Here is a 14,327-nt window from a genome sequence, read left to right as displayed (position 1 = left end):
AAAGTGTTGCCTCAAAAGAATTTCAGTGCTTTGTCATGTACTTCTGGAAAAATCCCATTAAGGATATTTAAAGAGAGGCTGCTCATTGTGTTTTCCTCTGTGACATACCGGATCCAGGAGCTTTTCCTTTTTTTATATATTTGATTTACTTGCTGCATTTATTACACATAGAATAATTTGAGTGCATTGCTACATTAAAAACTGCTGGATGTAGAAGAGCTCCATACTCCAGGGATTTCATATCACTGCAGCTGGAGTCACGATCAGGCATTTAACGGGATGAGTGATTCATCCCGATCGGTTTCAAAAGGAAAAGAAAAGGAATTTAAAAAAAAAGGGGGAAAGGAAATGGGGAAAAAAAAGGAGAAAAAAAAAAGTGTTTCTAGGTGCTTGAAAACAAATGAATTCTGATTCCAGTTTTTGAGGAGATCCTTTGTCAGCTCCTTTTCCAGAGGAGAGCTGCAGGTTGCCAGGGTACCTGATGACATTCCCTTCTCTGTGGATTAGGAATGGAAGCTGTGCTGGCAGGGACAGGGTGTGTTAGAAATGGGACACTCTCAGCTCTTCCTGCTGTGTGTTTTTTGTAACATTGTCTTTACTAAACATGTAAAATTCACTCCTGACGATGTCAGGGGTGTGTTGGGTGTGATCACAGAGAGGTGTCTGATCTCATCACCTGTGTGATGAGCTATGTCAGGCAGCCTCTGGGGGGATGTTCTCCCAGCCAGGATGGGAGATCACCAGTGAGGATGTTTGTTACCTGCTGTCCCACTCTCCAAACCTTTACAAAACAAAGAGTTTCTTCATTAAGAATCGCACTGTAAGGGGAGGTGGGAAATGCTGACTGGGTCCGGCATGGCTTGGGGACTAGCTTGTGTTCAAGGAAGACAATCAGATATGGATCAGGCTTCCTCCTATACTTCTAATTATTTTGTGTCATTGCATTAATTAAAAATGTTTCTTGAGCAAAGACATTTTGAATCACTTTAATTATAAGTTGGTATCAAGGGGGAAGAAGCACAGATGGCAAATTGGGGTGGAACTGGGACCTTATCATATCAGCAAACAAGAGGAGTACGGTCAGGAAGATACTGAGTTTAATTAATGTTCCACCTCCAAAGATAGGTTGGTCCCAGTTTGTCTCTCAGTAACTCTACTCAATGATCTTGGATGTCTTTTCCAACCTAAATGTTTCTGGGATTCTGTGAAGTGGAGCAAATCTGCACAAGGACGTTTGTTTGAATCCCAGAACCTCAGAGGCCGATGCTGGGAAGATCCAGCAAGTCAGAGCTGGGTCCTGTCCCTAAAGATCTTGCATGGTTCTTATGTTCTGTCAGTCCTGGAAGAACTCTTTCCCTAAATACGCTCCAAAGGGCTCTTGGACTTGGTGAACTTTTTGTTCTGGAACTGGTTGTTAGGTTTTGCAAATGAACCATGAGGGATTTCTGTTGTTTCACCTGGAACACACTGATCTCCTACAGCACACCTGAGGAAACCCGATATATTTTGTGAAACTGTGTTTTAGCCACCTTTAGGGTTCAAATTCACCGTGTAGCTGAACTATGTGAACATTTTGAAATGTGCCTTATATATTCGTTCTTGGACATTGTACCCACTGTGCTGTCATCATAGAATCAGGGAATTTTTTGGGTTGGAAAAGCCCTCTCAAGACCATTGAGTCCAGCTGTTCCCTCAGCACTACCAAGACCACCACTGACCATGTCTCCCAAGTGCCACATCCCCATATCTGTTAAATCCCTCCGGGGATGGTGACTCCACCATTCCCTGGCCAGCTGTGCCAGGGCTGGAAAATTCCAAGCTAGAAGGGAAGTCTCAGATCAGCTGTAACCGTGGTGTTGCAGGTGGTTTTCCTTTAAGTGTTAATTAAGAAAATAATAAAGCAAAATAAAGCTCTTTTTTTTTTTTTTTTGCCAAATGACTGAAAAATTATTAGAAGTTGTCTGATGCTCCCTGTCCCCTTTCTGCAGATCAAGGAGTACGAGAAGCTGGACTCAGAGGAGGAGCGGCTGTCCCGCAGCCGGCAGATCTACGACACCTACATCATGAAGGAGCTGCTGTCCTGTTCCCACGTGTGTATCCTCCCAGTTCCCCCTGCCCAGGGTATCCTGGCAGCAGGGATCATGCAACAGATCTACTGTTTCACTCACAGTATTGCTGAAGGAATCGTTACAAATACTTGCAGAGCTCTGGATTTCTGTTTGAAATCCCGGCTCTGGCTTTGGCTGAGTTCAGCTTGTTGCTTTTATTTTTTTAATTGCAGCACTGAGGTGTAAAGATTGGCAGGATGGGCCCGTTTTTATTGAACTGTTTATTAGTGGTACACAAAGGAAGTATCAGGAGATTTATCTGATTTATATTTCTTCAAAGGAAATCTCTATTTTAAAACAAGATTAGATGAGTGCCAGGTGTGTGTAGAGATGTGCCACGTTGTGGCAGATGCAGCTTGGTTAAAGTCACTGAAAATACACATTTCCTCCAGCTGAAGTTTTGGCCCATTGATGTGTCTTTAACAGTTTCATTTACTCTTATTTGAAAGAAATATTTACAAGGTGTTGTGCCCTGGTGGATTGGTTCCTTGGGTGAAGGGTTTAAGCATTTTTTTCATCAAAACCACATTATTTTATTAGTAAAAAATCCATGTCTGCTTCTGGCTCTGGAACTGTCCCTGTAAATGGGATTTTTTATGGCTTTCTAAAAGGAGCATTATCTCGCCCTCCTCCTCATCTTCCCTTCTCCTGCCTTCCTGCTTTAGAATAATTACATTACTGGATCATTCTGCATGTTTCACACCAATATTCACTGTAATATACCTGGGGGAGGCCGTATTGTTTCATTCTGGGGTCGGTGGTTTTCCATGAGGAAAAGAACAACAGTGCTGTGACCTGAAATGAAACTCCTGACATCTCCAACTGTTTGAAATCTTTCTTTTTCTCTTCCAAAAGCCTTTCTCAAAACAAGCTGTAGATCATGTGCAAACACATTTAGCCAAGAAACAAGTGCCAGCCAGCCTTTTTCAGGTGAGCTTTCACAGTGTGAATGTTCAACTTCAGTTCTCTGACAGTAAGTGACTTTGTACATATTATTTTAGGAGACAGAATAAATGGGATTGGTATGTATTCTGAGCTGTACTACTGGGATTGAAATGCTTTTCTAAGTCAAAATTACAAATTACTCTTCTTATCTATAATATTTTTAAACACATTTATGAAAGCAAGCTATACCTTGGTATAGGAACAGAGGAGTTTTTATAGTTCTGTAATTTTAAGCCATTAAATGATTTAGAGTAAATCACTTTACATCTGGAAGATGCTCATCCTGTCAGGATAGACTAAACTGGAGAAATTGTCTTATCAGTCATGGGGGTGTTTGTAAGCTTAAATGTCTTTTCTCTAAATCTGATGTATTTTCATGTGTTGCAAAAGTGTGGAGGTTGCCCCCTGATCTCTCTTGCTGCTCGTGAGCTGCTCTGGCTGTTGCAATGAGGAGAAATGACAAACTGGTACCTGCAGAGCTGGGTGTGTCTCAGCACTAGCTGGGGGAAAGTAGAGGTCGCTGGGGGCTATTTCACATCCAGGGAAGGGATTTCCCTCAGAAAAGTCACTTGTGAATTGAAGGTACCGGTCTCTTAGCAAGGACAGAGAGGAGAGAAGCACCACAAAGATGAGAGAGCAGCTCTGCAAAGTTTGGTTTCCACAGGGGTGACAGTTTATTGTTTAAATACATTTGAGATGAGAACTTTTACCCCCCTGCCCCCTCCCAAGGTAAACCTTGAAGGTTTTCCAGCTCATGAAGATATTTTATTTTTGACTTCAGGGCACCTGCTCAGATTCTGGAAGCCAAATAAAGCTTAAATGTTTCATTGAGGCTTCTTAAGGAAAACACAGAATGGGTTGGAGCTGTGTGGGCCTGTCGAGAGTTCTGTGTAATGGATGGGATTGCAAAAGCCATTTATTGTCTGCTTAAATACTGATTGTGTTTCTTCACCCTTTTTAGCCATATATAGAAGAAATTTGTGATAGTCTCCGAGGAAAAATATTTCAAAAATTTATGGAAAGGTATGAACATGACTTATTACCTGAACTGTCATTGTATTACGTGATGTAGTGGGAAGCCAAATCCCTTCAGTACTGCTGTGAAATCAGGCCAGAGATGTCTAATAATGCCCTGTTAATTAAATGGAGTTTATCAGCAAACTTTGCAAGTAACCAGCTTGGTGGGATATCCTGATTAATGTCAGGATGTATGAGTGGAACAGTTGTAAAGATAATGGATTTCTCAATAACAGCAATAACGTGCTGGAGTTGGGGCTCAAAGGTTTAAAAAGGCAGAACTGGGTTCTTGGGGGACATTCTATGAGTGACCATTTCTGGTGTGGGATTGGAGGCCCAGTTGTTGTAGTTCGTGACTGGAAACCCGAAATTAAGCAGGAAAGGTGTAATAAAGAATTCCAGGCACAGACCTGGCTCAGCAGAGCAGCCCTTCTAACCTGAACAGAGCTGCTCCTGTGGACAGGGTCTGGAAAGCTCAGCTCTCACCCAGCAACACCCAAATCCACTCTGTAAACTGGTTTGATGCTATTCTGTGATAATTGTAAAAATGCCTCCATAAAACTGTTATTTCTTACTCTGAAAATAAATACTTAATTATTCATGTAGAAATAAGCAGCTTTTTTTTTTCCAAAAGCCTGTGGTGTTACTGATGTTTTTCCTATTTTAAGATAAGATGAGTTTAAAATGTTCCTTGGAGTATATGGAGGTTCATTAACATAAATCGAGCTGCTTCTGTTTTCTTATAATTATCTTTCTCTTGATGTAATTTAAATGTTTGTTAGTTCCAAACGTAGTTGTTTAAAAATTAAAAACCATCTGCAAGAGAGATGTGGGGACACACTGAGCACTTACAGGGATAAGGTTATCTGCTCTCTTTCTCTTACAAGGATGTAAAATACAAAATGTGCTCTGCCTAGGAATTGTTTTTCTTGGTGGGGGTAAGATTACAGTTGGTGAAAGGAAGGCTGTCATTTATTAAATACCACCCCACGCCCTAGCTCAGACTAGATTTTAAATATCAGAGTCTTGACATTTCCTGTAGTACTTTACACAATAGTCTCAGACAACTTCTAAACTTTTTTTTTTTTTTTACAGTGACAAGTTTACTAGATTTTGTCAATGGAAAAACGTAGAGCTAAATATTCATGTAAGTACTTACAAGTATATTTATCTTGTCAAAGGCTGGTACAGGAAAGAGAATGTTCAGTTTTGAATCCTGCTCTGCAAAGGCCTCATTAAGGAGGGTGGTGGATGTCACTGCTCTGCTATTCTTAGACACAGCCTTGAATATTCCTGTCTGGACATCCCTTCTGCCTGTCCCCACTTAACAGAATTTGGATTTCTCTGATGGCTGAAGGAGCTGAACTGCCAGAATTGCTGCTCTTTAGCAGCTCCAGTCACTCTCCAACTCCCTCTCCCACTGCAGTCCTGCCATGGCCCCAGCACCCTTTGGAGCCCTTCCCTTGGCCTCTGCCTTTGTCCTTCTGCACTGCTCCATGACAGCTTGGGCTGTGAAAATAGCCCTGAATGAGACTGGCAGTTTTTTGGGAACAACAGCCTCATTCCCCTTGTTCCTACTTCACGCTGTAATGCTTACAAATACACTGAAATATAAACAAAAAGAGGCTCCTTTTCCAACACAATAAATGCTGATGAATTACAGTAGTTGAGTGTCTCAACACATTTAGATGTTTTTACAGTAATGTTTTTAATGCTGAAAAATGAAGGTTTTGTTCTGTTTTGTTTGTTGGTTTTTTTTCCCCACTTGCAGCTGACCATGAATGATTTTAGTGTACATAGAATAATAGGAAGAGGGGGGTTTGGTGAAGTGTACGGCTGCAGAAAAGCAGACACTGGAAAAATGTGAGTACCACACACTGTATTGCAGAGGTAACTCTGAACTATTAAGGAAATCCTTCCAGTCATTTCTTAGGAAATCACTGGAAAGCAGTGTCATGTTACTGTAAAGGTCTTTGTAGTTAAGTTTTATCCCAAGAGGTTCTGATTTCTGGCTCATCTTTAGGTTCATTTTGCTCTTTGGTCCCGTTCTGTGCCATGCAGTGGGTCAGTCTCCCAGAGCTCTTGGGCACATCCTGCACTGAAATGTCCTGTCAAAATCAGTGGATACTGCACGTTACAATTAAGTGTGTGCTTAAAGAATTCCCTGGATCAGAGGCTGGCAGTGCAGAGGGATGTTCCCAGGAATCTCTAGTGGTGGGTCAGGTGTTATCTGCAGAAGGTTCAGCTTGTCACATCCCTGGTGCTGACGTGGGGCTGGAGGGGCTGCAGGGACCCACTATCAGTGCTGGGAAACCTGGGCTGTACCAGGGCAGATTCCAAGTGTGCTATTCCAGATTTGGGGAATTGCATCAGTGTCTGCCCTGATCTGTGGTGAAAGCAGTGATCCTTGCTGACATGTGGAAGCATATAGTTCCAGTGTTGAATCTGTGTTTCACAGAGCTCTCTGTGGGAACTCCAGGATCAACCCTGGATGGTTTTTCTATTCTTTTTGTGGTCTTACCATTCCCACGCTTCTCCTGATCATCAGATTTCAATTTCTAGGCATCCTTGTCCCATTATGTTCTGATTTGAACATCTAGGCATGGATTTAACAAATTGTTCTCAGTATCTATCTATCCATTTATTTATTTACACCCCATCCTGCCCCTTTCATGTTGCTTTTCTCCTAACACTTTTAGTTCAGGGACCATCCTTAAACATTTCTCTTCCAAGAGAGCATGGCATGTTTGAGGTGCCATGTCTCTGGTTCCAACTGGCTTCTCTGGCATTTGTGTGTGCTTGGCACTCCTGATAATAATAAACCTCTGAGATGTAGCAAGTGGGAGACATCTTAATGTTGCTGTCATACTCAGTGTTTTTGCAGTGACTTCAAGTTTTATATTTATACTCTTACTAACAACACTGGCTTTATTCTTGCCTTGGTGCTTTTTTGTCCGTGTACAATTAGTTAATTTGTCCATGTACAAAAATAAACATTTTATTTAGCTTGAGGCACACTAAGCAGGCATCCCCAAAGAGGCAGTTTTCAGAGTCCCAGCTGTCTTCATGCCTGAGTTTGGCTCTGACAGGAGGTTGATAAACCTTGGGAAGTGAAAAGAGCAGGAAGAGTGAAGCAAAGGACAGATTTTATCAGGTATAAATAGAGGGAAATGTGGAAAAACTTTAGATTAGGTTCAGCCTCTGGGTAGAGGTTTGGTTTAGTTCTTTCTTAATCCAAACCTGTTTACCCATCCCTAATCCAGATCCCGTCCAGTGTAGATGCTGCCTCTGCTGCACTTACTGCCTGAAAGGAGCGTGGGAGCCACCCCTCCCTCCCAGGTAACACCAGCGGTGTTCCACTAACCACAGACACACCTGAGGCTCCTGTCATGTCACCATCACCCCTGCAAGGATGTCCAAAGAGGCACCAGAAGTAGAATGCAGCCAGCATTCCAGGGGGAGGGACAGCAGGACCAGTGAGAGACTTGATTTGGAATAGGTTGCCCAAAGAAGCTGCGGCTGCCCCATCCCTGGAAGTGTCCAAGGCCGGGTTGGATGGGACTTGGAGCAACCTGGTCTAGTGGAAGGTGTCCCTGCCCATGGCAAAGAGTGGCACTAGATGGGCTTTAAGGTCCCTCCCAACCCAAACCATTCTGGGGTTCCATGATTTCTGTCAGCCTTGAGTCACTCTCTGATCAGGGACACCAGAGCAGGGCAGGGCAGCGTGTCAGGGGTTATTTATAGTCACCCTTCACAGCCTCCACAGCAAGAGCACGTGCCATGAATATATTCCCAGGTTGGAAACTCACAGTTCCAATGTGTTCACTATCACTCCCCTCACTCCCAACATGTGCATGGCAGGAATGATGTGGCTGGTTTAGGGAGCTGGGCCCACGGTGAGGCCCTGGGTCTGGATGGGGCAGGCACAGTGAGGCAGGGGCTGAGTGCTGGTGCAATGCTGTAACATGGTGTTTTCCTAAAAATCCGTGGGTACCCACGTCTAGGAATCTTCTGTGCAGGAACACGTGTCCTTCTCACTGTTATCTGTTAGTGGACTCACCCAACGTCTTGGAAAAATCTCCAGCCTACATCATATCCTCCTGTGGTTGATGGTTGTTAGGGTAACATTCTTTTTGAGCACAATTTTATTAATTTGTGTAGCACAGATGGTAGAAGATTAAAAAAGCTTTCTTGTGTGTATCTGACCTTTTTCTGAGTAGAAAGAAAACTTAAAAAAAAAAATATATAAAACTCAGCGTGTGTTCAAGATATTGCTTTCCTGGTAGAGCTGAAACTGTTGGAATGAAATGGAACCGTAACAGAGTCTGTTATTTAATTCCTATGGCAGATCCTTGTTTGTAGGTATTAAAAAATAAATGCACGATATGTAATTCCTATCCCACTGTGGTGGTTTGGACACAGAATTACTTGTTGAAGCACATTTCTCTCTTAGGAGGCTTCTGCTGGAAATGTGTTAATTCTGGGAGAGTTTGAAGATTTTGTGTTTAGCCTGAAATTATTTTTTAGTCTTAGGTTTTAAGTCTTTCATAGAGCTTACTTACAGGATCCTGTAGATGTGCATGGCCTCACTGCTGGTGAATAATACTGATAGAGGAGTTTTGTGGTGCTTTTTCTGAATGGTTGTTATTTTCAGGTATGCAATGAAATGTTTAGATAAGAAGAGAATCAAGATGAAGCAAGGAGAAACATTAGCCTTAAATGAAAGAATTATGCTGTCTCTTGTCAGTACAGGAGTAAGTATCACTGACTTGTTATTCTTTCTTCCATATAATATAAAAGCTGTTACATATAATGCATATTCCATCAATTCAGTTGTGTGACATGCAAAGATTAACCCCCACCTGAGCCTCCCCCTGATTTTAACAGTGTGTCTGAAATGAGAAGGAAAAACCAAACTTGCTTGTCAGTTTGGGTGCTGCAGAATGAGCCTCTCGGCTACAGAGGCTTGAGGGGGTGCCCATTTCTTAGGTAATTCATTCTCCCCTCCTCCTGATTTTTTAAATATTCCTTTTTCAAGTATTTCTATTTGAAACTTTTCCAAAACAAGATTCTGTCTTGTAAAAAAATGCCTTTTTTTCCTATAGTTTTGTAGTAGTGATGCAGAATCTAAGGTGCTATTGCAGAGACAACTCCAGTTACCTGTTCATCCTCCCTTTCCTGTGACTCTGATATTATCCAAGTTTTCCTTCTGGTTTTTTATGTACTTTAGCTGAGTACCTCTCAAGGTGTACCAAGCCAGGCTGCCCATCTAATCTGTTTAAAAATTGAATTAATTAAAATTAAAGTCTGTTTAAAATTGAACCCATCGCTAGTGTGTGTAAAAAGCCACCTGCCCCCTGGCATTGGCTCCCCCAGCCCTGGGACCTGCAGATGCTCCATGGTGGCTATAGTGTGTTGGGCTCAAAGGAATTCTAGGCAGGATTGGAGGTCTTGGAGCCCTGGGAGTGCTCTGCCCTCATTGCACAAACCTGGCAGCTGGCTCATGTCACCATGGCTACGGGTGATGCTGCTGGAAAGGTTCCTTTTCCTCACGTCGTGGTGTATGAACTAAACACTCAGTGTGCAGCTCTGTGGAAACACATCCCCATTCCCTGTGGACACAGAATTGTGTGTTGGTTTGTTCTGGGCTTGTACAACAGGTGTGTAAAGAGCATAAGTACCTGGAATGTGAGGATTCCTGCTTTGGATTCCAAAATGGCAAATCCTGGGCTTTATTCTCAGGTCTGTATCTTTCAGAGATAAGAGAATCATAAAAGCTGGGAAAGACCTTTAGGATCATTGAGTCCAGCCATTATCCCAGCACTGCCAAGGTCACTGCTAACCCAAGGCCCCTTCCAATGCCTAAAGGCGCTTCAGGAGAGCTGAGAGGGACTTTGGACAAGGACCTGGAGTGACAGGACAAGGGGGGATGGCTTCCCAGTGACAGAGAGCAGGATTAGATGGAATATTAGGAAGGAATTCTCCCCTGTGAGGGTGGTGAGGCCCTGACACAGGTTGCCCAGAGAAGCTGTGGCTACCCCAGGCCTGGAAGTGTTCAAGGCCGGGTTGGATGGGCCTTGGAGCATCCTGGGATAGTGGAAGGTGTCGCTGCCCATGGTAGGGGGTGGAACGAGATGATCTTTAAGGTCCCTTCCCACCCAAACCCTTCTGGGATCTATGATTTATCAGTTAGACTTTTAATCAAGTTACCTGTTTTCACCAGAGATAAATTGTGGATTGTCCAGGAGTGTCAGGAGTCCTGAGAGATGGGGGAGAAGGTCTGTAGTAGAGACTGGACAAGAAATTGAGGCAAATGAGTAATAATTGTTCCATTAACTTTAATTTGTGATTTGGTGGCTCCAAATCACACTCCATGTGAATTTTCATGTCTAATGATGGGAAGAGAATTGTTCACAAGCTGCTGCAGGTGAAGGCAGTTTTCTTACAGGCCAGCACACAGGAGGCATTGAGCAGTGGAGCAGCAAGAGGAGCCATTGGTTTCTTTCTTTAAGGATTATCAGGTCATTAGAGTGTAGTTTCTTTTAGATTCTCAGAAATTTGGAAGAGTTAGAAGAGAAATTCTGTACGAAGTGCTACCCATTCAGGTCGGGTACACCTGGGCAGGAGAGGCTGGAGCACTTGGAATATGCAGGATGAAATAGGTCTGAAAGTGATGGAATAAGAGAATTCCTTTAGTTCCTGAATAGGAGCTGTGAGGTTGGAGTGGCGCGTGCCGTGCCCAGGGACAGGAGTTATGTGCTGCCCGGAACAACGTGGAACTGGAAACTTCATCACAGTACAGTTAGTCATTTAACTGGGAACCCAGATGTCTCTGCAAAAGGCACAATAACAGCTGTGCCGATTACACATCTGGTTGTGTAATCAGTGCTGTTAATCCACCTAAAATTTTGGCATACACAACCAGTCCTGAAGTCGGGAGCTCCCATGTTCGAGTCTGTTGTGGCTGTGTGATGAGAACAGCTTTTCATGGCCAGTGAACTCAGAAGTGCAACAGGCACCTCTGCAGAGCCCCTGAAGCTGCCTGGATGGGCCTGATAACCCCAAACTGGGCTCTGTGGAACTCAGGTCTCCATTGTGTCTGTGCTTTGTCACTGTGGGTGTAACGTGGACAAACTGTCGCTGAGGTTTGCGTTTCCTCTTCTGCAAGACACAGGCCCCATCTTCCCCTCCCACAGAGATGTTCAGGCTGGAAGTGCATTGTGAAATCCTTGCTTGGTGGCAGAGTAAGGAAAAGATACTATTTTCTGTTAAAAAACCCCCAAACACTTATTTTCTGTAATAACCAATATTTGCCTAATTTCTCTTCAAAAAATGGAACACGGAAATCACCAAGACCGTTGCTGCTGATGGACCATATGAAACCAGCCAGCCCCAAGGTGCTCTTTGGGGAAGGAAGTGGTTATTCCATAAATCCTTTCCTGGAGGTAGGAGGGGATCATTCCAACTGTTTGTTGCAAGACCAGGGGCTATGCAGGGCTGTGACTCCTCTCTGCTGTGGCTCCCAGTTCTTTCCTTCTAAAAAAATGCGGCAGTTCAGCTGCCTCATCCAGCTCTTGAGATGGCTGGATTCAGGATTTCTCCAAGGGATGATAAATATCATTCTAGAATGTCCTCAGTTGGAAGGGACCCATGAGGATCATCCAAGTCCAGCTCCTGTCTCTGCACAGGACACCCCAGGAATCCCACCATGGGCAGGGGCAGGCTGAGCAGTAACCATCTGAGATCAATAATGTGGTTTTTCTGAGCAGAAGAGGTACTTTGTTTTCACAACTTTCAAGCAGTGACTGGCACATCTTTCTGAGCAATGAGATGTGTCAGGACAGAGCTGCCCTCCAGTTAAGTGGGACACAGCTCTCTGTGCACTGAGCACCTTCGTCCCCCGTTTGCTGTCATTTTGTGCTCCAGAGTCGGATGCTTGTCTTTCAGGGAAGGGTCAGAACCAAAGGTTTCCTTCTAGAGCACTTGTTAATGTGCTAATGTCTTTAAAATATCACATTTCTACAGGTTTTTTATAGTTATTGTAATTTTTTTTTCCTTCCACGTGATTTATTATCAGAAATTTGACTTAAGCAGTTTTCTGGGCTCAATCCAGGATTGTTTGGATTTAAGGAACTCTTTCCAAACTGATCTTAATTCACACATTAATGTCATACTGTCACTTATTTTTATCAGAGCAGAAACTTGACTGTAGCAAAGTATTGCTCTCCTGGGAAATTGGATTTATTGCTTTATGTGTCATTTAAAAATATAACTATAGGGGTTTTTTAATTTTTATACTGGAAAATACTCTTTTGCAGTGGTTTTTATATCAGAAAAATACTGCAGTACAGTTTTTACTCTCTGTTACAGGGAGAAGGTAGTGATTAAATTAGGAATGCTTGCATAAAAATGAGTTATGCATCACATTTACACTTCCAGATAACTTTTATTTTTAAAATCCATAAAAACAGAAGCATGTTATGTTCTAGTGTAGTAAAACCCTTTTATTTGTCTATGTATGGTGGTTAAATTCTAGCACTAAATTCTTCTGGGTAATTAGGTTGCTCTGAGATTTTAGGAATCGTGCTTGGGGACACTTCTGAATTACTAAGTTGATACAGAAAATTAAGTTAATAACTCTACTAAAGCTGTTGTTGTGAAGTTTAGTGATACCTACAATATCCCCAGTACAGAGTTCATAACCAGATGTGGTATCTCGTGTTAGATGCTACTGCCTTGCCTACAGGCTCCTTATTTTGTGAATCTGGAGTTTTTCATGGATGTTCTGCAGGTGTTTCACACACATCCCTGCCTTCTGCAGGCGTTAGTTCTGCAGAGGGGTGTTAGGGGTTAGTGTCTGAAGAATTAAAATTAACATACAGTTGGGTTTGAGTGTGAGGGCAGGATGTGTCCAGGCACTGTGGGGATCTCTGGGGTTGCAGTCGAGCATATAGAGCTCTGTATTTCAACCTCATGGAAGGATGAACCAGCTGAACTGTCTGGCTGGTGGGACAGTGCTGCTGTCCCTCCCTTTCCTGCTCCCCGGGGCGGCCCCGAGCCAGGCCCGCGGCCCCCGCGCTGCCCAAGGCCACCGTGTTTTGCTGTTTCTAAATTGGGAAGGAAACCAGTTCCTGTTAGAGATTCCCAGAGCTTTCACTATCAATACTACAGCGCTTAACACATTGTTTAAGTCACGTTAGGTCATGCTCGTGCTTCCTGCAGGGTGTCCTGGCTCCTCAGCAGTTCAGCTCATCTTGGCTCGTCTTCCTGTTGGCCTCCGTGCCTTGGGGTTGGACACGGGATGGTGCAGCCCAGCCTGGTCAGGCAGCCTGGCCATTCCTGAAGGATTCATTGCAGACTCACCAAACAGCCCTTCATACCATGTCCTTCTAGTGGAAGGTGTCCCTGCCCGTTACAGGGGGTTGGAAAGAGATGAGCTTTAAGGTCCCTTTCAACCCAAACAATTCTGGGATTCTGTGATTCTGTTTTTTATGGCTTTGAAGAGGTTGATGAGGTAATAGCCACTCCCTGTTAATTAACCAAGAACATCCTGGCTTGCACCAGCAGTAGTGTGGTCAGCAGGACCAGGGCAGTGACCATTCTTCATGGAAAGGGTTGTCCAGTCTTGAATGGGCTTCCCAGGGCAGTGGTGGGGTCACCATCCCTGGGTGTATTAACAGACATATGGATGTGGCACTTGGGGACATAGTTTAGTGTTGGCCTTGCAGTACTGGGGGAATGGTTGGACTCAATGATCTTAGAGGCTTCTCCAACCAAGACAATTCCATATTTCTATGAATTAGCCACTTGCATCCAGCACAGGCACAATGAAGAGGAAATTCTGCCAGCCTACTGCCATGGTGGCTTTGAATAGTTGTGCATTATGGAGGTACCAACATGCTGAGTAGACCTTTGGAATAAATAGGTGATTTTTCAGTTGTATTTCTATGGCTGCTTGTCTTGAACATCAGGTGAATTGAGGTTAAGGTGCATCAGGAGGTGGGGGTGTCATCCATCCCTGTCCCTGACTATGACCTCCCTCTTCAGTGACCTCCCAAATCTGCCCTGACCAACCTTGTGACCTCCCAAATCTGCACCCACTGACCTTGTGCTGTGGGCTTTGCACAATCTGAATGTTGTGGTTGCTGCTTCCTGAGCATTGCACGTGCTCCAGAGTCCCAACTTCCTACCTGGTGTGTTCATGTCCCTTCATCCTCTGCTGGAAATGCTGCCGGGGAGCCGAGGGCAGCGGCGGTG

At 43.8% G+C, this 14,327-nt stretch overlaps 1 protein-coding gene across 2 annotated transcripts in view; it reads left to right on the top strand.

Moving 5' to 3' along the window:
• The window catches only part of GRK3 (G protein-coupled receptor kinase 3), a 66,332-nt gene that overhangs the window by 32,406 nt on the left and 19,599 nt on the right, over positions 1-14,327 (top strand). For both annotated transcript variants that reach the window (XM_032706065.1, XM_032706066.1), the window contains 6 exons: positions 1,989-2,090; positions 2,964-3,038; positions 4,015-4,076; positions 5,166-5,217; positions 5,842-5,933; positions 8,725-8,824. In XM_032706065.1, coding sequence (XP_032561956.1) covers positions 1,989-2,090; positions 2,964-3,038; positions 4,015-4,076; positions 5,166-5,217; positions 5,842-5,933; positions 8,725-8,824 — 483 coding nt within the window. The remainder of the gene's footprint in view (positions 1-1,988; positions 2,091-2,963; positions 3,039-4,014; positions 4,077-5,165; positions 5,218-5,841; positions 5,934-8,724; positions 8,825-14,327) is intronic.

Source organism: Chiroxiphia lanceolata, chromosome 18 (assembly GCF_009829145.1).
Source record: "Chiroxiphia lanceolata isolate bChiLan1 chromosome 18, bChiLan1.pri, whole genome shotgun sequence".
NCBI lineage: Eukaryota > Metazoa > Chordata > Aves > Passeriformes > Pipridae > Chiroxiphia > Chiroxiphia lanceolata.
This window is presented reverse-complemented; position numbering and strand designations above follow the sequence as displayed.